Source organism: Erithacus rubecula (genome assembly GCF_903797595.1).
Source record: "Erithacus rubecula genome assembly, chromosome: 19".
In the NCBI taxonomy this organism is placed as follows: domain Eukaryota; kingdom Metazoa; phylum Chordata; class Aves; order Passeriformes; family Muscicapidae; genus Erithacus; species Erithacus rubecula.
This window is the reverse complement of record NC_136671.1, coordinates 6,226,056-6,248,281: the sequence shown is the minus strand read 5'-3', so window position 1 is coordinate 6,248,281 and position 22,226 is coordinate 6,226,056. Positions and strand designations below refer to the sequence as shown.

The 22,226-nt window shown below is 41.7% G+C and overlaps 1 protein-coding gene across 4 annotated transcripts in view; it reads left to right on the top strand.

Annotated features, from left to right (window-relative positions):
* The window catches only part of GNB1L (G protein subunit beta 1 like), a 43,556-nt gene extending 22,418 nt beyond the window's left edge, over nt 1–21,138 (top strand). For 3 of the 4 annotated variants that reach the window (XM_079322414.1, XM_079322413.1, XM_079322415.1), the window contains 6 exons: nt 4,024–4,151; nt 4,408–4,533; nt 6,499–6,661; nt 10,297–10,395; nt 15,099–15,314; nt 19,731–21,138. In XM_079322414.1, the coding sequence (XP_079178540.1) occupies nt 4,036–4,151; nt 4,408–4,533; nt 6,499–6,661; nt 10,297–10,395; nt 15,099–15,314; nt 19,731–19,997 (987 nt within the window). In that variant the 5' untranslated portion in view covers nt 4,024–4,035 and the 3' untranslated portion in view covers nt 19,998–21,138. The remainder of the gene's footprint in view (nt 1–4,023; nt 4,152–4,407; nt 4,534–6,498; nt 6,662–10,296; nt 10,396–15,098; nt 15,315–19,730) is intronic. The other variant, XM_079322416.1, reaches the window with a different exon arrangement.
* Nucleotides 21,139–22,226: the final 1,088 nt, after the last annotated feature.

The window sequence follows — 22,226 nt, the reverse complement described above, 5'->3', positions numbered from 1 at the left end:
ATGTCTTTTCACTCCTTTCACAGGAGGTAGGAGGATAATAATAACACAGGGACAAGCATATAGTTTAGCTCAGAAATGCCTTTAAATGAACTTTCTTCTGTAGGTTGCACTTTGCTTGTTCAAGCCCTTGAGCCAGATTTTGCTCTCAGACCAGACTAAATACTAAGCAAATTCATTTAATTAAATTTGTTGCAGATATCCCCAGTTAACAAGAACAGATTGGTCTCCCTGAGGGTAGATAGAGTTAACAAGAAAATAAATGTTGTGCTAATTAGAGAACTCATTTTTAGACACCTGGGGTGAAACTTTAAAAAGTCCTAGAGATGTAGGATTGAAAATTCATTTGGAAATGAGTCTTAGGCTTCTAAATCACTTAGGCACTTTTGAAAAATTTCCCCAGAGGCTTTAACCATCTCACAGTCATCATATTTAGCGTGTTTGTAGCTGTCTGCTTAGCAAAGCACTGTATAACCATTATCTGTTTGAGTCAGTACACCAAAATGTACTTCATTATCCCTGTAAGGTAGAGACACTGAGCTACCTGGTGAGTTGAAGGTAAGCTAAGTGTCAATTTTTCGAGGATGCTTGTGTGTCAACAGGAATAGATTGATGCTTTCTTGGAGTTATTAAAGTACCAGTACTCCAAATTTCCATCTCTTTGCAACCTCATGGGACTTTCTGTAGGTACCTAAAAACTTTTTATTAAATCTTAAGTGACTTAGACCACAAAGATGAAATTTTATAGTTCAGCACCTGCTGGAAGGAAAATGAGACACTAAATACTGTCACACGGCCATTCATCTGCCAAATCATGATAGGAAGTCATAAGGACTCAATAAACATTAGATTCAATATTAAGTCAAATTTCTAGGATCACATGTATGATTAGCAGAAAAGCAAGGAAAGAACCAGACTCTAAGGAGCAAAAAGTCCCTTCAATAGCTTGCAGCTCAGAAGTATGTTTTCAGTAGGTTTTTTTTTCCTATAACTGGTCTGAGGATTTTTCTGAAATACAGTCCTTGTAAAGACATGCATTAGTAGTGTCTGTTTCATGCCAGGTAAAACCCTTCCCACAGCCACGCACACACTTGCTGTCTGTCAGCAAAAACTTCTGTGTCAGTAATTAGAAAAATGCTATTAAAAACCTGCCTTGTAATCCCAGATAGCCTCTGGGTTGCCTCAGTTCTATTTCCTTGCTCAGTGCAGTGAGCCAGAATTGCTCCACCATGAAGTAAGACCCTGCTCCTCTGACAGACTCTTAGCTACTCTTCTATTTATCTCGTTCTACAAAGTGTTGTGTTGAGGGCACCAGCAGTCAGCTGCAGTGCCCCAAAGTGGTGTCCCTTAGTGACAAAGTCCTTGGTCTGACAGGTTCATAACACAGTGGAGCATGTTGCAGATGGGCACTTGGGAGCTGCATCTCACCGTGGGAGTGAACCTGCACATCGTGTACATCTGAAAATTTACTCCAGCCTGCCATGAGTCTGGATCATCCTACAACTTCATAAAAGAGATGAGTCAGGGCCCTAAAACACAGAGGGTATCCACTGAGCTCATTATTTTCATACCTAATTACACAGTGCTATTGAGAGAGAACTGCACATTACGCTGGAGAATCCTGTTTCATCACTAGCCCTAAAAGATAATTGCATCTAATTAGAACCTATAGATACCATGGTGATAACTGATCTATAAACACTCAAGCAGACCTGCAAATGAGGTGCATTAGCAAGTGCATCCATTAAACACAATCTGAAAGCTGGTACCGAGGTGAGAAGGGAATGAAACGTTGGGATGTTTTGCCATGGAACTCATAGCTCTTGCACTCCATTCTGATGCTCTGCAATTCCTCTGCTCTGAGCCGGCAGGCAGACAAACACCTGCTGATCTTCTCTTACTGAATTTAGAACACTTTTTGTTTAATCTGGGGTAAATATGCATGAGTGGGGAAAAGTGATGACAGGTGACACCTACAGTGGCAAAAGCTGCCCTTTTCTATTTGAGGTAGGTCAGAAAGGTAGAAGCAGATAACCAAGTGTGGCTAGGAATGCCACAGATCAGGGATCAAACACTTTTCATGGTGAAAATATTTCTTGTAATGGACATTATAATGCATTTTCCAATGAACTGCAAACCATACAGGTAAATCAGCTGCTGGTTGCCTTGTTTCAGCACAGGTCTGGCAGGTCTGGAGGGTCATTTGCAACGAGTCAGAACACAGAAAATTTGTCCTCATCCTTCTCCAGTGCTTGTGCACAGCTGTCTGCAAAGCTGTTAATGTGAAGGGAAATACCTGGTGAGGGGCCAGAGCAGTGAGGCCTATGAAGGTCACACAGGCTGTCCCTGTGAGCTCATCAGGAATTGTCCCCTGCATTTCCTGTGTGGGACAGGGCAGCCTGCTCCCCCATAAACCAGTCCTGCTCTGTGCTGACTTGGACCACATTTACCATGAAGCTGAAAACATCCATCTCTTGATCCTTTAGGGACTACAAACCCCTTGGAATAAAATGTTTAGCACAGTAGTCACTCAATTAATATGAAGCACTGCATTTTTTTTTCAAGAAACCATGCTTAGAAGCAAAAATTAAAATACTCTGGAGTAATAGGATTCTTGTGTAGAAATTATCATCACTCCCATCTAATTGACATGGATGAGGGTATCGAGTCTTTCCTTAGTAAATTTGAAGATGACACTAAGCTGGGAGTATGTGCTGATCTGTTGGAAGGTAGGAGGGCTCTGCAGGGAGATCTGGAATGGTTGGATGGATGGACAGAGTCCAGTAGGATGAAGTTTAACAAGTCCATGTGTCGAGTCCTGCATCTGGGCCACAATAACCCCCTGCAGCATTACAGGCTGGGGATGGTGTGGCTGCACAGTGCCCAGGCAGAAAGGGATCTGGGGGCACTGATGGACACCAGCTGGACATGAGCCAGCAGTGTGCCCTGGTGGCCAAGAAGGCCAATGGCCCCTGGCCTGGATCAGGAATAGTGTGGCCAGCAGGAGCAGGGAGCTCATTCTTCCCCTGTACCCAGCACTGGTGAGGCTGCACCTTGAGTGCTGTGTCCAGTTCTGGCCCCTCAGTTTAGGGAGGACATTGAGATGCTTCCGTGCATCCAGAGGAGGCAACAAGGCTGGTGAGGGACTTGGACCACAAACCCTGTGAGGAATGGCTGAGGGAGCTGGGGGTGTTCAGCCTGGAGGAAAGGAAACAGGTGATCTTATCACTCTCTACAACTCCCTGAAAGGAGGCTGCAGTCAGGTGGGGTTGGTCTCTTTCACCAGGCAGCAGCCAACAGAATGAGAGGACATAACCTTTAAGCTGCACCAAGGGAAATATAGATCTGATATTAGGAAAAAGTTTTTCACAGAAAGGGTGATCAAGTACTGGAATGGTCTGCCCAGGAGGGGTGGTTGAATCACCATCCCTGGATGTGTTTAAAAAAAGATTGGATATGGCATTCAGTGCCATGGTTTAGTTGAGGCATGAGCATGGGTTGAAGGTCTCTTCCAGCTTGGTGATTCTGTGATTATGTGATCTGGAGTTCTTTTCAGTTTATACATTCACTGCATTGCTTTTCTGAAAAAACACAAAGTAGTATTTTTCTGGGGAGGAAGAGGAAAGACTTAGCCAGGGGGCTAAAGCAGAATGATAAATTGCTTGCCCACACAAATTATGGGTGTCAAGTTTCTTGTATTTTGTAGCTCTTCCCTTTAGCACAGGGAGAGCAAGTGACCGATTTGGGATTTATAAATGTGCAAGAGGTGCCTGCGCGTGGCCAGCTCAGCACCTTGCTGAGAAAGGAATGCAGCAAAGAGCAGGTTGGACACCTGCTTCATCAGCTCATCTTAAAAGGAAATGCTTCACCTCTACTGGGTGGCAAAGAGAAAGAATGCTCATTAATGAAAATTCAGAGAGGAAAGAGGAGAAGTAAGTGTACTGCTCAGAATATATTTAAAGTTGTTATTTCACTTTAGGCTGCCTTTCTCCTCTGTGATATCTGTGTCTGCTTCTCATCCCCCAGCTCACTGTTCTGATGGCTCTGCCACCTCCGGATCCACAGTTTGTGCTCAGAGGTACCAGTGCTCCAGTCCACACTCTGCATTTTTCCTGTGGAGGCCCAGAACCCAATATCCCCCTTCTTTTCTCTGGGTAAATACACCAGGATTTCTGGCTGTGCTGAGTGTCATATGGTTGTTTCTTGTTGAATTGAAGTGCATTATTTTGACAAAAGTCTTTCTGGGGGAAACAGCAGCATTCATGGTTTTGCATGATGGGTGTGTTACTTGTGCATACAGCTTCAGTTTTGGAAACAAACAAACAAAAACAACAACAACAAAAGGAAAAAATCAGACTCTGATCACCTCCATGCAATGCTCACACTAAAAGCATCTCTTTCTACTGCCAGGTCTGAGAATGGGTTTATCCATGTCTGGAACCTGAAAACACACAGAGTGGACAGAGCATTGGATGGCCACGGAAGAAAATCTGTGTACTGCGTGGAGACAATGGGTGGTAAAGACAGGCTTCTCAGGTTAGCAAAGCAGGCAAAAACCAGTGAAATGATCCTCGTCTCTGTGATATATTCTTGTCTCTGTGACTGAAGGGAAAAAAGGGGGGGTGAGGACACAAAGGATTCTCTTAATTCTGGAGTTCACTTAAAGTTTTTCCAACACATATGGAAAAGTACAGAAATAAAGAAAGATGGAAGAACTCTAGAGTAAAAGGGGGAGTGATGTGGAAGATACAATTAATTTCTTTATTATGTATGTTATGATATCATAACAACTTGGGATCTTTGTGTCTTTACTGAGAACAGGTAAGGTCTGTGGGTCAGGAAAATGCACTTGAATTTGAAGTTGACAAACTTTTTACTGCTGGGGAAGACTAAAAAAAGAATTTGTAAATAGAGGGGAGATGGAGAAAAGAGAAGGAAAGAAGAGAAGAGTCAGAGATGGAGAGTGGAAAACTGAAAATGAGCAAGAATGTTGAGTTTCATGCTTTTGCTTTGTTGCAAAATACCTTCTGTTCTTGTTTAGCAAGGGAAGGTCAGGAAGATTTGTGTACTTTGGATTAGACAGGTGATCTAGAGTAGATGCCAAAGTGTCTCTATGATTAGGAGGTGTTCTGACATGTTTATCTAGAGAAGACATCTCATAATATACAGTGGAACTCATTAGCATTTATATTTCTTATCTGCTTAAGTACAATTATGAACACTCTCCCCCATAAAATCATATTGAATGAGCATTGCTTGTATAATTATAGAGTTTTTCTGTACCTCTGTTTTTGCTGTATAGTTCTAACACTTCACATAGCAGTGATGTTTTAGGACAGCATTTACCTGTATTTTATATTTCTCTCTTGTAAAGCTAAATCACAACTGTTTCTTGCAGTATCACACTGTGTGTATCCTCAGTGCTATAAATGTTGTGTCAGTTTGTCAGTCAGCTGAACAGCACTGATGTTGAAGAAGTCCCAGCAATTTCTAGATTTACATCTCTGATTTAGTTTCATACTTCCTCAGGTGATATTGCTAGGTAAAGTAAGACATGGGTAAGGGATTTTTGATGACTCCTTGCTCAGGTGGGAATATGAGGACATATATCCTGTGCTAGGGTAGTTTATGGATTGGAAGCTTCTGCACAGTGGGAGCCTGTGGGATCACATAAATCTGCAACAATTCCTGCTGTGCCCTTCGTGTGGCCTCCTCGCTCTGCCTGCCTGGGAGCAGCACAAAGCCTCCAGGATGGGGCTGTGCTGAGGAGTCTGTGGGAGCTGCTCTTGTACCTGCTGCTGCTGCTGCTGCTCTCTGCCCTTGGGTGTTTCAGCCACAGCGTCTCCTTGAGCAATCACTGCCAGTCCCTCTTCATTGTGTCTCCACAGGTGCACAGTCCTAAGAGCCCTCTGTGCCCTGTCTGGCTGTGGGAAGCTGATCGCTGAATAACTTTTAATTTATCTCTGATGAGGTCTTTGTTGTCTTGCTGTTTGTCTTTCAGCTGTCAACACATGACATTTCCATTTCATTGCTAGGGTGGATGAGTGTTACATGTGTGAATCTTTGGATATTTTTGTTTCCTTTTAAATTAGATCTAATCAATGACAAAATGTAAGTATTTTTTTATTGTGTATATGTTCAAATGCTCATGAGACTTTATAAATATATTCTCACATATAAATAGCTCAACTCAGCCTGATCAAGTCTCTGTGCACAAGGAAACAGAACGTGTGACTGCAGTGTATCTGACTGGCTCCCAGGCCCTCCCCCTCCCAGGGATGGTTGAGCCTCTTGGCCAGTTTCACAGGCGGTAGAGGGGTGGTGGTCTCGGGGACACTGAGCTGCCCCACATTTCACAGAACACACGATTGACAGCCCCACAGAAGCTGTTCGAAGCTTGATCCTTTACTGTCTGTGAAAGACCCAGTTCGAGTTACTGCCCTGCAGGCAGCCAGGCTTCCTCAGACTGCAGCTCATGGATAACTTGTTTTACTGTAACAGTCAGGGGCGCGACCAGAGGATCTGCTTGTGGGATTTAGCAGAGGGACGGACTTCAGTGACGGATTCTGTCTTCACGGAGCATGTGGGATTCTGCAGATGCTCTCTGTTAAAGGTGGCACAGGGACGCTGGCTAATGGCCATGGCAGCCAGAAGCCTGGAGGAGGTAGGAAGTCTCTCTTTCTCTGTGCTTGAGAGCTTGCTTTTGGTACTGAAATCACATAGTTCAGGAGGGGAAACATTAGTGCCGTTGAATTATGTGCTCAAGAGCAGGCAGCACAAGAAACCTTTGGGGGTTTTAATCACTAATTTTACTGCCACAAGGATGACTGAATTGTACAACTCATGCTTTAATAACAAGGATACCACCCCAAGATTTGTCTGACATTTAAGTATTTTCAGCTGCTGCTGATCTTTACATATAGAAGTTTTGAAAACTCTTCTGGTGCTGCTGAATACTGGGTCCAAGAGTCCTGCTGGGGAACAGAAGGTCAGCAGGTCTGTCCTCAGATGGAGGAGCTTGTATTCCATCTGAAGCTGAATCGGGCTTGGCGAGAAGAGGGGAGGTGCAGGTGATCTGTAATGCAATACGTGGTCTTTCACCCCAGGCTAATTCCATACCTGGAGATGAGGATGGAAATAATTGAATTACTATTACCAGCCAGAGGTTTGCTGTGTGTGAGATAATTGCAGGGTCTGTTTCAGTTCCTACTGGGTAAGTCCACATCTAATGCCACTATCACAGCACTCACTGACAGCTTTGTTGATAATGTCCACTTCTGCTTTGTAGAAATTACAGTTTTGTTTTCTACAATGGGATGTTTAAGGACATCACACAAAAATAATACCAAATACTTGACATCAAAATACCAAAATTATGAAAGAAGAAAAAAGTGGCATAAATATGATAAGAAATATTGTAGCTAAGTGCAAATTGCTTTGAGCATGAAAGTTCACATACTTTTCTGGACTATAGGTTGTGTATCTTGAAACTGAAATTTTCATATTTTATGCATGAAGTAATAAGTGCCTGTATTGCAAGAAAATGTGATCTTCTTTATTACACAGAAGCTAAGCACATATTTAAGTATTTTGTTGACTCACTGCCAGAATGTTCAGCCTTTTCCAGAACTAGATATGCCTGCGGACACAGCCACTGCACCAGTCAATACAACCATTCTAAGTCCCATACCTTGTTCTGATCAAACAAAGAACTCCCTCCATTTTAAAACAGTGCTCAATAATACTTAAGTTAAACAAAATTGACAAGTGCATTCTCGTGTCAGCTGGAGAAGTCCCGGTAATGAAGAATTAAATAATCAACTGAACCAAATAGAAGACATTTATCCCAGTGTCACTTACAACTCATCTCTGTTTTATTCTCATTTGTTTGCTTGGGCCCTGCTAGAGGAGAATGATTTGCAGTCTCCTGAGGTAGAAGAGTTCCACTCTGTGGGTGAACCTTTGCATTAGAACTGTGTCATGTTTCAATAAATTCACATAAGCTCCCATAATATATAGTGCTTCCAAATAGGCAGCACTGTGTGACACACAGTACATTTGCAGCTTATGATTAAAATTAAGACTTAATAAGTGTTTATGCTTGGCTGGTGTCCAAAAAAAGAGTAATTTTGTCTTAAAGGAGGTTCAGTCCATAAATAATGAGATCTGAACAGGCATTTATTTGTTCATGATTGCATTTAAATCACCAATTATGAGTTACATGCACTTTTCTTGCCAATTTGCCAAAAACATGTTAAAAGCTTTATTAATGTGAAAAAGAGAAAGGGTGTGTTTCCTTGTGGCCAGTTTTAGCCACCCAGGAACACTATTAACCTCAGGCAAAGCTAAATCTTTCTCCTATTAAGCAAAACCAATATAAACATGGAACTTCAAGTTTTAGGTTACAGTTGTCAAAATATGTGAAATAGTATTTATTTCTAAGGCTCAGTTGTCTTTAATGCAGACAGTCTCTGGAACTGTCAGTCCAGCTCAGGCAGCAGCTCATGCCTGCCTGCCTTCTGCACAAAGCTTTTCTCATTGTTTTTCTTTGGCCTTTGCAAGCCCAGCTGTAGCCCTTGTACCAGTTCATCTGTTTTTAGTCAAGGTAAAGCAACAAAGGTTTGTTTTTTTCTTTTAACCTGCAGAAGTGCATTTATCACAGCATACTTACCCGTCTTTATTACATGAAAGTTGCAGTTTTGGTCTTGCCTAGGAGGCAATGCCCTTTGGAGAGACAGTGATGAAAGAGGCAAGAGGAGGGCAGGTCATCTTCATATTTATAGCCCATTTCCTGCCACAGCTAACTTGGTCATTATGTTGATAGCAAGAAAGCTGACGAGAGAAAAGCATCTTTTGTTAAGAGTGTGGCTCCAAAGAACCAGAATTCCCAGATGATCAAACTTTGGTCTGTTCCCAGGTTTGGTCTGCAGACTGGATGGCTCTTGGCTATAGTTGCTATTCCTCAAATCTGGAAAACCGTTTCCTGCTGTATTGCTCAGTGGCTTTCGAAAGCGTTCTGTGTGTTATGTGCAGTACACTGTACTTGCAGTCCTAGAGTGCAGCTGGCTTTTGGCAGGCTGGCTGACAGCCTCTAGAAATAGGAAGATGTTCTGGCAAGCTTTGAACTAAAGGTATGGGATTGGAAAGCCATCGCAGCTGCCGTGGTCTTGATTGATGGTTCCCAGAGGAGCCATATTTGTATAATACCTCATCTCAGATGCTTAAGGAAATTCACACGACTGGGGCTCTCTAACAGCACTGTTGGGCTCTTGCACATTCTGGAAGAGCCTAGAGTAGCTGGTGATGCTGGATTTATCAAATGTTTCAACTAATTTAATTTTACCACATAATGCAGACCATTGTTTACTTAATTAGAAGAAAAGATCACCTTGGTGATTAAGTGTGCATGTGAGAAACAGCAACGTTCCTGGCAGCAGGTTTTTGAGAGCTTCTTCTGTTTCTCCAGAGTTCCAGGCTTAAGAACCAGCCCAGAGTTGAGGCACTGCCATGTCAATCAAGAGTCTCAAAATCATCCAGTGCCAAACTAAAAAGGCAGACTCCCCTGATCTTGCCTGCCATCATCCTGAGGTGGAAATGAGCTACTTCCTTGGCAGAGGAACAACTTGCCCAATGTTAAAAAAAAAAAAAAAAAAAAAGAAATCAAATCAAACCCATCCAAACTAGGTCTGTGATTCATTACCATTGGAGCAAGCAACAATGGAAGCAGCTCTGTAGAGAAAGCAGGTGTTTAATGTAGCATTGTCAGACAACATTGTGTTAAAAATACCTGTGTGCAGACACCACTGCAGCCACCCTTAGCTGGTAATTGCAGGGTTATGATTTGTTAGTGCAGTCAGCAGTAAATAAAAAATCCCCTTTGCATTTATACACTGCCTGTATTGCCATGAGAGGAGACAATGTGAGTGTTCACAGGTGAATACAGCTAGAAAATTAGCAACAGAGCTGGAAAAGGGGGAAAGAGAGCAGATTAAGCAGTCTGCAGTATTATCTGCTGTGTGCACAATGTCATCCACTGTTTGAGAAGGTTGTAATTAAATAGAAGAGTGGAAGATGCATTCACTCTAGCAGTTTTGTCTGGTCTTTCCTAAAACAATGCACTTCTTTAGCTAGCTGTAGATTCCCCTTACAGCTCCAACTTAGCATGCATTCCTCCATTTCCTCCAGACAGTTTTTACTGGAAGAGCTTATACTAACCTAATCACCTTAAAAGACTTGTGTTTTTAACAGCAGAATTTTGACCTGGAGCCTGACCAACTCCTCTTGTTTTCCTGATGTCAGGTTCAGATTTTGGAGCTGCCATCCAAGACGTCAGTCTGTACCTTGAAGCCAGAGGTGGGTGCCAAGCTGGGCATGCCCATGTGTCTGAAGTTATGGCAGGTAAGGCAAGAGCGCCTGCTAATTGTGAAATGTTTTCCCTGTGATTCATTTTATATGAAGCACATGAATCTTTCTTCACTTGGATTTTGATTTATAATCAAACCAATCAAGTAATTATACTATTAAAGGGGGGGAAAGATTTGTGAACATCCTTAATGTAACTTTCAGAGCTTTCCAAGCTTTAATGGAAGATTTGCAAATGCTCAAGGAGAGCTTTGTATCCTTAGGATAGATACAGTTTTTGCATCAATCAAGAGGAAAATGAGTGACTTACCAAAGCCAGTTGTTTGATATGGTTTCTCACTGCATTAAGAATGATGAGAAATGTTTGGGTTGCTTAAAAACAGTTGTTTTAATGGCAGATTCAATTCACTTCAGTGCCCTCAGGATGAGGAAACACTGTGAACATTTCCATTCTATTCTTTTCTAACGGGAACAAAATATTTGTGGTGGTACTGACTACAGACAAAAAGGTTAATAAAAGTAGTTAATGAAAAAAAAAACACATTTGCAAAATATCTAGCAAATAATGTGTATGGGCTGCCAACAGTGAGCATGAGTAATACAAAAAGGTGGCAGTAGAGGGAGGAAGGAGTTCAGGTAGTTGGCTTGAAATCTCCAGAGAATTGGAGGCAAAGCTGATTCCCATGTAATCCCCTGACAACACACTGCTACAGGTCTACAGAACCAACTGAGCTGATGCCAGGGTGTAATTCCTGCAGGTTCATTGGAACATTTGTGTTGGGTTTGGTTGAAAATATTGTCAATCAGAGTTTGAGGCCTCAGTGTCTTTACCCAAGATCCTGAACTGACTGAAATATAGAGGAATTCAGTTGCTGACTTCAGACAAAAGCCAAGAGAGGCCACAGTTGAAGTTCCATGCTGTAATTAAAAACTAAAGGGAAAAAAAAAAAGAGGAGGAAATTAAATAGGCTGATTAGGCTTTTGTTAAACAAAGTTTCTTCTAAAAATGCAATCAGTGTTCAGTGCTTGATGAAATGAATGGGTCTTTCTGTCTCCTCAACATTTTTTAATAAGATGGAGATAACTGTGAAAATGTTCAGTGTTGAAAATTTTTCTTGCCTGTATAAGAAGTCCTCTGTCTTGCTATATTTTCTACATGCATTAATATTGATATTCCTCTAGGAAGCAGAGCAGGTGCAGAGTCTTAATTTTATATAGTTTTTGATTTTGTTGCCAGTGGGGATAAAGCAGAGGACTGGGAACTGGAAGAACTAAATTATTCCATGCAAATTCTGACTGAGAACTCACCATAACTTCCTAGACTACACCAGGAAAGTATAGATAATCCCTTAGAGTCTCACAGCTGTGTTTGCTCTTTTACAAATGTGTGCAACTTGGTTTAAAGGCACGAGGAAGAGGATACCCTTAAGGGAAATAATTGCATGTGGTGTACCAAAGTGATGCTCTGCATTCTGTTCTGTGGTTGCACTGCAAGTGGCTCTCTGAGTAACCCTGTAACCATAAACCTGTAACCATAAATGAGAACACGAGCTCACCCAGCTGCACCCCTTCCTGAACAGAGGCCCTCCAGGATTTGTTTGTACGTGGCTGTGTTGGGCAATACAGACGTACCCAGATGAGCACTCCCAGCCCAGCACTCAGGGGTTGCCTAAGAGACTATTTGATGTTGCTTATGGCACAGTAAATTAACAAGTTGAAACAGAAGCTGACAGGGAGAGCCCCATAAAGGCTTGAAGGGATAGTGCTTGGGGTGGTTGTCCAATGAGAGTTTGGGGGCTGCAGCCAGGTACCATCATATTTTTCTGCAATTCAGGGAAAAAACAAACCTCCCCAGCAGCAGCGAGAATGAGAAACTTTGCTATAGAGCAGAAGGCAACTCAGGTTAGGCTTCTAGATTAAGCCTCACAGGCTTCTCCTAAGCAGTCAAAAAGCTTGCAGCTATTTATTTTGTTGAGCACATTTCCCCCTTATTTTTCTACGTTTGTCCTTAAAGATATTAGTTCGTTCACTTTCTTTTGAAAATTCATGTTCTTAAATACATTGTCCCTTCAGTTTCACACCTTCCTGCTATTACGAATTGGGTGGAGTAGGATTTGTAGGAGTAAGGATAGTCTTCCCTTAAATTTTTTGCACTCTTTGGGGAAGGCATCATATTGCATAATGGTGCAAACAAAATAATTCAACAAGAATAATACATGTTGAAACTGGAAATGCCGAGTTATTACTTTATATAAACTATTGCAATTATTCCTGTTGAGTTGACAGCAGATCACCTTTTCTTCCTTCCTTGACAGTTATCCAAATGCAACAACAAAATACTCTGCTTAGGAAGAACAATGATTTATAATTTCATTTTTCTACTGCAACAGAACATGAATGGTGAGACTTCTCTCCAGCAGTGTCTGTTATTGAGAATTGAAATAAATAGGCTGTTGTGAAGCACTGCTTGGTGAGTCTAGGCTCAGACCAAGAGCTCCACTTATCTTTCAATAACTTTTATTGTTTTAGTTCTTGTACCCATTGAAATATTACACTTCATATGATTAGGAGAGTCAGGAAGAAGTAGTGTGGGAGACCTACATTTCTTAGGAAACAGTATTTGAGTTTTAAAACACACTAATCTTAGATCACACTTGCAAATTACTGTTTTTCAAATCTAAAGTGCAATACCCACAGCACAATAAAAGAAAGGGTTTTGCTTGGCATTCCCAAAATGCTGAGCACTCACTGTCTCTGCCACCTGTGTAAGTGAGGAGTTCCAGTGGAAGGCACCATCCTGCTCAGAGGGGAGAGGAGCTGACATTTCATTGCCTGATAGCAGCCACAACTTCTGTGAAACCCCAGCTCTGAGGGCATGTGCTCACAGAAGAGCACAAACAGGGGCTTTTCATGCTTAAGCTGGGTGCTTTCTTTAAACTTAAAAGTAACTATGAGATACTTTGTTTTGCTTTGAGGATTTTACCCTTTATTAAATACAGATAAAATCTGGAATACTCATTTTATTCAGATTTTTTAAAACTTTTTTGATACCAGGTATCAAAAACCAGATATTCTTCATCCAAAATACCTGATGAGTTAACATTAATTCACATATATCTGACTCAATATATGAATGAATGTATTAATTGCTCTGATGTTATATTATTTTAGCAAATCAAAATTTTTACAGAAAAATTGTCCGTAATTCTGGGCACTGTGAGAAACCTGCTTTGTGTGCCTTTCTAGCCAGAGCATGCTTGCTACCTTTTCAAAGGAAAAAGGATCTTAAAGGAAGGAAGGAGGCTCCTTTGAGATCCCAGGTGTGGACAGATGCATTCAGAAGGATGATACAGGGGATTTCCTAAATTTACAAGGATTTCCCCTTGGTTTCCTTCTTTTAAGGAGCAATGTTGTTCCCTGCTCAGGGAGCTCTCTTCCTCAAACACTTTTCTAGACTGAGTAAGGCCAAGGAAGCACATGAGGCTGGTATTTGGCATTCATGTTACTCAGACCACCCATCTCTTGTTAGTTTAACTCCCCCCAGAACACAGAATAACCAGTGGGAGAACAATCTGGACCATCTGAGCCTTTGGCCACTGCAGGTTTGTATCATGACACTGACAGCCAGCGAGTTTGACTTCATTTAATAACGTGATACTGCAAAAAATTAATTCTTTATGCTCTTTACCTTTATCTTAATTTAATACTGAGCAAACAAATCCTGTAGGAGCAGATGGTGTTTGGAAAGATCTGAATACCCTGTTGGATACTTTTCTTAGATGAGATAGTAATAATCCCAATGTCTATTTTGATATTTCTTCTCCTATTAAAGAAATAACTGGCATTAACAGATTCCAGTTTCTTTAGTCGCTTTTCATTAGGAATTAGCATCTTCACTCTGGTAACCAGGTACTGCTTACAGGATCATTAGTCTTTTGGCTGGAGCAATGATGAATATTTTCCTTAAGTGTGACATGTAATCCAGTAATGTTCCATTCTTTGAGTTATTTCAGAGGCTTAAATAAATTAGGTGTCTGCCCAGGGTGCCCTGCCCTTTGGCCTGTGACATCATTAATCAAAATAGCTTTCAATTGGTTACAGTGGGACTCGGGCGCCCATTAACCCCTTGGTGACTGACCTGGCGGTTCCTGCTGGGAGGTTCAGTGTTTGCCTTCAAGCACTGTGGGGTACTTGGGCAGGCAATCCCTCTGTGCAGCCCTGCACCTGGCAGTGTGGAGCTGGAATCCCTGAGCTTGGCACTTCACAGTACCCACACAAGCTTGGATTGCTTGAGAGGAACTCAGCTTCTCTGTGGAATTTTTTCTGTGAAGTGCAAAGAGAGTTCAGACCATAAAGTAACACTCCTGGAAATTTCAGGCAGGCTCTTTTCAGTTATTATAGAGGGCAATAGTTTGGATTTTCAGAGAGAAATTTTCTCCTTCTGTATGTGTATGTATATATACATACATATATGTATGTGTATGTTAAATATGTATAACATATATATAAAATTTATAATTTGGTATGTAGGTATAAAACCTGTAACTGCATATTATGTAGTAATTCTTTCTGTAAGTGGATGGAATATCAAAATTTGACATCACCTAAACTTTTTTTCACTTCTACACCAGTCGCCATTTTAATTTATTCTCTTGCTGCTTGGACTAAAACCTACAAGGGATGGTAATTTTCTTAACAGACTATTAACTTCTCAAACAATTTTATTTTTCCTTAATCAGCTCAGCTGTGGTTCACAACCTGTGCTTCTGGCTGGCTATGAAGATGGATCAGTTGTCCTCTGGAATGTGTCAATGGGAAAAGCATTGAGCCAACTCAATTGCCACCAGGAGCCAGTGATGAGCCTTGACTTTGACTCAGAGAAGGCCAAGGGGATTTCGGGCTCATCTGAAAAGGTGCTTAGCATCTGGAGCCTCAATGAGCAACAGAACCTCCAGGTCAGGATCACTGGCCCTCTAGTGTCATTTATCCCACTTTGCACTAACAGTTTGATAGACTAAAAAAATATTTAGTCATGAAGAGGAGTTGTTGCAGATCTCTAGCTAATTAATCACAGACTGGTTAGAATGTCTGTGCTATGTGACTAGACTTAGCAAAAGATGGTGAGGATTTGAAAAAAAAGAAAAAAACCCTCTCTCACATGTTTCTGGTTTTACCAAAGTTGCAACAGTCACACAGACCCAGCATTACTCAAGCCATTGCCTCTGTATCTTCATTTATCACATTGGTAGTATCCAGCTCTTGGAATGTCCTAAACATTATAAATGAGTTATAAAAATGAGAAACAAAGGATTGCCTTGCTAAAGGTTCTGCTTGAATGGCTATAGCAAGCTTTCCACTGTGGGAAAGACAGAAGTGTTCTATTAAATACTTCACTAACAGAAAGAGTAGGAGTAGCCCAGCTAGCACCAAGAGGACACGAGGTTTAGGCACCAGCTCCTTTTGGCACCTACAGGGCCCAGCCAGAGACACAAAATCAGGCAGTGGCTGCCCCAGTTCATGTCTGTGGTACTGTGAGTGGCTGCAATAGAAGGAGGTTGTGTAATCCCAGCTCAGGTTGTGCTAGGGAATGGCCATAAATACTGCTTTAATCTAGACAACTTTAGCAAGTGTTCCAACAGTGCCAAGGCATTAAGTACCATCTGGAAATGCAGGTGTGGAAATAAAAAGCAAAAAGGCTCATGAAAATTAAAGCGGCCCATGTACAGTCTCTCCACTGCTGGATGCTTTAAACTCATCAACTGTGAGACACTGTAAAGGTGGAATCTGTGAGGCATCACCACAGCACCTGCATTTCTGGGGTGACAGGGCACTGTGTGTGGTGCAAACACATCCAATCCTGGTGAAGTTCAGAGGACGTGGCACTCACTGAGGAGGCAGCTGAACCTTAATATACAATACAACATGAAAGAGGCTCTCTGCACTCTGAATGAGTAGTGAAGGTCCCTCATACACAGTTGTCATGGTTTGGGTTTGCTTCTTTTTTGGTCCTGTTTGCCCTCCCCTTGCCCAGCCTCCCCTTGCTTGTCACCATCTGCACCAGGTATCCTTAACTCAGGGAAGTGGATGGAAGGTAAGCAATACCAGTGGGAAATTTGGTATTGACTCATTCTTTAAGATCAAAGTGACAGAAATCTGACATCATGAGAGACTTCTTAAATTTTCAAATACTCTGGTGGTGGAAAGAAAGTTGCTCTTTCATATTAATTATAGCAAAACTTTTTTCCTAAAGTCAAAGAAAATACTGTTCTTTACAGCACATTTCACTTACCAGTTAACCATATGCAGGGCTACAGGTACAACTCACAGGAGAAACAGCTGTCCACCTGTAATATTCCAAGTATTGTTTCTCACAAGGTATTCCCATTCCCAGGGGTATAAGATCAGCTACACCTTCAGTACCTCACACTGAGAGATAGAAGGTTGCCTCAGAAGAAATTTGAATGCCAAGTATTATAAGCTACAAGCAATGCTCCTGTGCTTCATGGGAGCATGAATGCCCTAAAAATGCATCTTTCATGTGAGCACTAGAGATTGTCAAGGACATAGATTAAGTTTTTTTCCACTATTGCATTAATAATATAAACCAGATGGGGATTTTTTTTCCCTGACATTCCAGGTACCTGAGGTAATGGTAGACGTTGGAAAGCCACTCAGTGGCACATTATTTTTATTCTAAAAGGTTTTAATAAGTAACCGTGGTGCTCAGCTATCTGCCGTTGGAGAGGGAATGATGCAATGATGGTACTGCTCTGTTTTAAGTGGCAGTGTTCCAGTGTGTCAATGAATAGATGATGAAGGTAACTGCAGAGTTTATTGCTATGAGGAAAGTTTGTATTGTCTTCTGCAGGAAAGTTGCTGAAATCATCACTGTCAGCAAATGACAGGATTGGTTATGTGCCTTCTGATTTGGATGAGATAGTGTAATTATGTGATGATGTTTATGGTAGAATGTAGGAGGTAAACAGCTTATGCAGGTGAATAAACAAAGAAGAACTTAAGAAATCTGATAACCACAGAAGCTTCTTTTTATATAACAAAATTTAAAATCCTGTAAGCTGTCATGTAAGTTTTGTTGGTTCGGTTGCTGGGGCTTTTCCTTTCAAATGCTGAAGCTTAGTCTGCTGTTATTTTGATTATTCTCCTAATAAGATGAGGGCTTAAAGACATGCTTTGGGTGTAGATGCAAGTGTCCTTGCTTGTGACTGGCTGAAAGCAGCTCACCTGTTTTTACCTCTTTGTTTTCTTAATTACAAGCTGGTTTTCTGGTTAGGAAATTATGTTGGTATTTGATGGCTGTAGTTAGTGACTTACTGTAGTAAGTCCTGGGATGATACAAATCCTGGCAGTAGGACTACACCTGGCTGCATATACTTTGAGCAAGTTTTCTCCTTTGTGTTGCTTTTCTCTCTCACTCTTGTATTTGCAGATCATGCACAAATGCCCACTGTTCCCTTATGTTCCATAGCCAACAGGCATCACCATTACAGGCTTCCTTTTCAAGTTGTAGCTTGCTGAGGACATGCCATTTCTCCAGTTGCCCTGATTGTGCTGTATGGATCTTGCCCACATAATTGGCATTAATGATGGGAGCACCACACCCGGGATTGGTTATAGCCATTAGCTAATAATCTCAGTTACAGAGTAAGACCCATCCTACATTTGCCAGACTGGTGATGTAAGGAATAAATCCTTCCCTTGCTAGGACATTTACACCAACAAAAATTCCAATGAGACCATGCTGCATTAGGCCTACCCTGGGGAGTTTGGAGCACATGTGCTAACAAAAACCATAAGTTTTACAGTAGCAGCCCCACCAAGAGGTGCCCATACAGTCTGCTATTTCTCATTAGGCTTAAGCAAAACTTGCTGCCCTCTGTTCTGAATTCACTGTAGACACATTCTTCAGGTTGTCTTTGAAAAAGAAATGTATAGAGCATGTAAGAAGCATGTCAAGTTTCATTCAACCTTTTGTCTTACCAAACTGCACAACTCTTGCTGTTTGAGTAGCTAGCTGGACAGTTCTTGTATAGTTGGAAAATAATTGCTTATGGCTTTGTGCCTCTAAGGTTCCAAGATGTATTCAGCTGCATCTGAAACCAACCTTGACCAACATTTCTGGAGTTTTCTACATCCAATATAAAGGTTAAAATTATATGCAATAATATGTCTTTATAATCCTGTAGTAGCTGTGCATCATGAAATGTCCATCAAGGAGGAAAGCTCCTCAGGTGTGATGTGCTTGTCAATCTCTTCTTGCCTCAGACAAACAGTAAACACCATACAGTGAATTAAAACAGGCACTGGATGATACTAAGCTTTGGTACAGAATAGCTACAGACTCAGGCTTAAGGAGACAGTGGCATTAATGTGTCTTTTCCCGTGGTACTTATAAATAACAGCAGTTTAGGGCCAGCTTTATAAGCCAAAGGTGATTTTCCTATTGTGACTGAAGCTGACCTCTTCCAATACACGTGTCCATATTCTGCATGTGCTTTAGAGGCAGATTGCTCACTCAGACAAGTTACCTGAGGTGATAACAGCAAAGGTGTGTTACTTTGAGCTTTGTGCTTCAAGAGAAACTTGTGTCAGTGAAGCGAAAATTTTTCTTTCCAGGGACTAAGTCCTGTGTGGCCCCAGTGCCTCCTGAAGGAAGCCAAATGCCTCCCAATTTAATTGTACCTCTCTGAAGCCTGTGCCCCAGTAATCTCCAAACAGTAACAAAGGGCTTCCAAGACTGAAATCAATAATTTGACCCTACTTGGATGTGGTGTAAATAGAAGTCCCTTGGGAAGGAGTACTAGAAATACAGATTTCCTGACAATGTAACCCAATTCCTGGAAGCATTCCTTTTTCAAGACTGAGGTAAACGCTATAACAGCTTATTGGGGGTTTTGTGAGGAGCCACAGTAGTAGAAGTGAGTAACAGGTAGCTTAAAAATAAGCTAATAAGGGTCTCAGCCTGGGAATATTGCAGAAGCAGGGAAAATATATGGCCTTAGCTCTGAACATTGCAGCTCCTACAAGAATAGTTGGAAGAAAAGGGCTAAGCTGTGCTCAAAGCTTCAATTCAGAGCTTCACTTGTGACAGAATATATATAGCTTTAAATGCAAAATAAACTAAAAGCATACAGGAGTTGGGCTTATTTTGTGAAAATTGCTCTGGAGATGGAAGGCTCAAGTTAAGGCATTTTCTGTCTATGTTTATTGTTCTCACCAAGCACCATCTACCACATGGTGAAAAGCTCCATGCTCCCTGTGTAACACTGGGCACAACACCTGCTAAAGTACCAAAAGATTCCCTTGTCTTCTGTTTTGAACAACTAGAGCTCATTTGTAACTTTTTCACAAAGGTTTACAAAACACACGAACTTGTCAACGCTGGCATATCTGATATCACCCTCCGTCCAGACAAGAAGATTTTGGCAACAGCAGGATGGGATCATCGCATCAGGATCTTTGGCTGGAAAAAGCTGAAGCCCTTAGCAGTGCTGGACTATCACACAGCAACCGTCCACTGCGTGTCCTTCTCAGATCACAGCACCCCCCGGGACAGACTGCTGGCAGCTGGCTCCAGAGATCAGCGCATCAGTGTCTGGTCCATATATGCTCAGACGTGACCCATCCTGCACTCCATGGACTAGGAAAACAGGACTGGGGAAGCAATTCCTAGCACTGGAATCCAAACGTGCGTGTGGGGAAATGGCAAAATCTCACTTCAGTCTCCAGGCTGAAGTGAGAGTCCTAGGTTAATTCTAATGCTGCTTGTTTAAGCTATAAGTTTTGTCTTCCATAGAGGAAAGTGGATTTTTTAAATTCATAACAAGCAGAACAAGGCCAGTCACAAACAAAGACCAAAGTTGCTTTGGGGTTCTGCTACAGGTTTTGCAACACCTTTCCTTTGGCAGGTTGCTGACATAACTTGTGCCAATATCTTCTGTAAAAAAGGACTGGAATCCCTCAAACTGCAGTGGGGGCAGAATATATCTGTTTGTAAGTCATTTATGTATCCAAGAATCTGAATCAGTGTAAAACATTACTCTTTCTTGAAAATTTATACCCATTAAACCACCTCCAGTGGTTTCTCATTGTCAGTTACTTTTTCTTCCCCGTAACTGAAAGGCTGTAAGAACACCCTTGATTTGTTCACACTTCTGTCAGTTTCTAACTTAAACCAACAGCCAGGAATGTGACTAGGGATGGCCTTCGGCACTTATGAATTTCATTATGTCTCCTGTCACCTCAAGCCTCACAATTAATCACAAGAAAGAAAGGGAAAAAATCTTCCCCAGCATTGCACTGCAAAGCTATGAAAAGCCTTTTACAGAGCCAGTGCTAAATCCTTTCCATAGACTGATGAGCTGAAGGATTTAAACTCGGCAATCCAATTAGCGCCCTTCTCCTTGGAGAGTTAGGGCTAAGTTTCAGCATGGCAAGTCTGGGATTCAGCTGCACAACTCCCATTAACATTTAGGGGAATCACATGGGTAAATCCTTATCCACACTGTGCAAATGGTTCCATTAACTTGTCATCTCTACAGTCATGGAAGCTGAAATTCATTCATGAAAGTTTTTTTGCTTGACTCGGGAAGCAGCATTTGCATTCTTCTAAAGCATATTAGACACACACCAGTGTGCTGAGAGCCAGGGTACTGCTGGACTTGGTCACAAAGCTGCAGTGACAACTGTGTCTAGGCTGTGCCCTGCTGATACTTGATGGGAAATAATTGATTCTGCTTTGCAGAGAGATGGAAATCAAAGTGACCAAAAGTGAATAGCAACATCAAAAACTTTAGAAATTATTTCAGGAAAATCACACATGCAAATTAAGGTCTGGGTCTGCCATCCAGCTGTGCCTTGCAGACAGAATATTGCTGGACTGAAAGCCTTAAGCTTGATGTTCTTTACATTAAAACACAGAACCAGGATACTGTTGCCAGGCTTTTCTAAATAAAACGTGGCCTTACACATTTTAGAGTGTGGTGACACTTTAAATAATGCATTTCTTTGATTATTTCTTTCTACTCAGTAGCTGCATGGAGGATCACATTGCAGTTGAAAGTTAAAGCCTAATTTTGAGTGATCCTGAGTCAAGGGGAGGTGATGGTGTTCATTACATCTACCAGACAGAGTTGCACATCTCCACCCATCATCCACCTCCCACACAGAAGAGGAGCTGTCCCCCCTGTACAAGCAGCTCCATCCTCAGCTCCATCCTGGAATGAGATGCAGTCACTCTCCACAAATCTGCTGCTGGAAGAAACCTTTTCTTTTGTTCTTTTCCCCATATCTCAAAGTAGGTAAGAATTGGCACAAAGAAGCAATGAAATAAATAAATAAATGGAAAAAGTGTTGTTGCATGTGGTTGAGGGGCCTGTCCTAGGGAGTTTGCACAGAGATTTCCTTTGCCCATGCTGTCTAGTACAACACAAGACACGTGGCCCAGAGGGTGCCAGCGTTCCTCCTCCATGGCAGCAAACAGCAGCCTGCACTGCTGGGCAGTTTCCACAGAATTCAGCCATAGGTTTGATGCTCATCCAGTAGGAAAGGAAATCCAGGGTCCACCCATATTGGGCAAATGGTTACTGTAGGAAACGATTTTTGATGGAAATACTGTGGCATTTACACAGCAGCACCCCTCTGGAAAGGATTTATAATACCCCATGCCTTATTAAAAAACATTATTAGATCAGAGTCTGAAAGTTCGGAATTTTTGAGTATATTTTCTCTGCAAATTGCCATTTACTGTCAACATCTGTGTCTAAAGTAATTAGGGAGATTCATAAGGAATGTTTAGATTTACAAATGGGTCTTTTGGAAGATACTCTAAAGATTACTGGGTACTTACA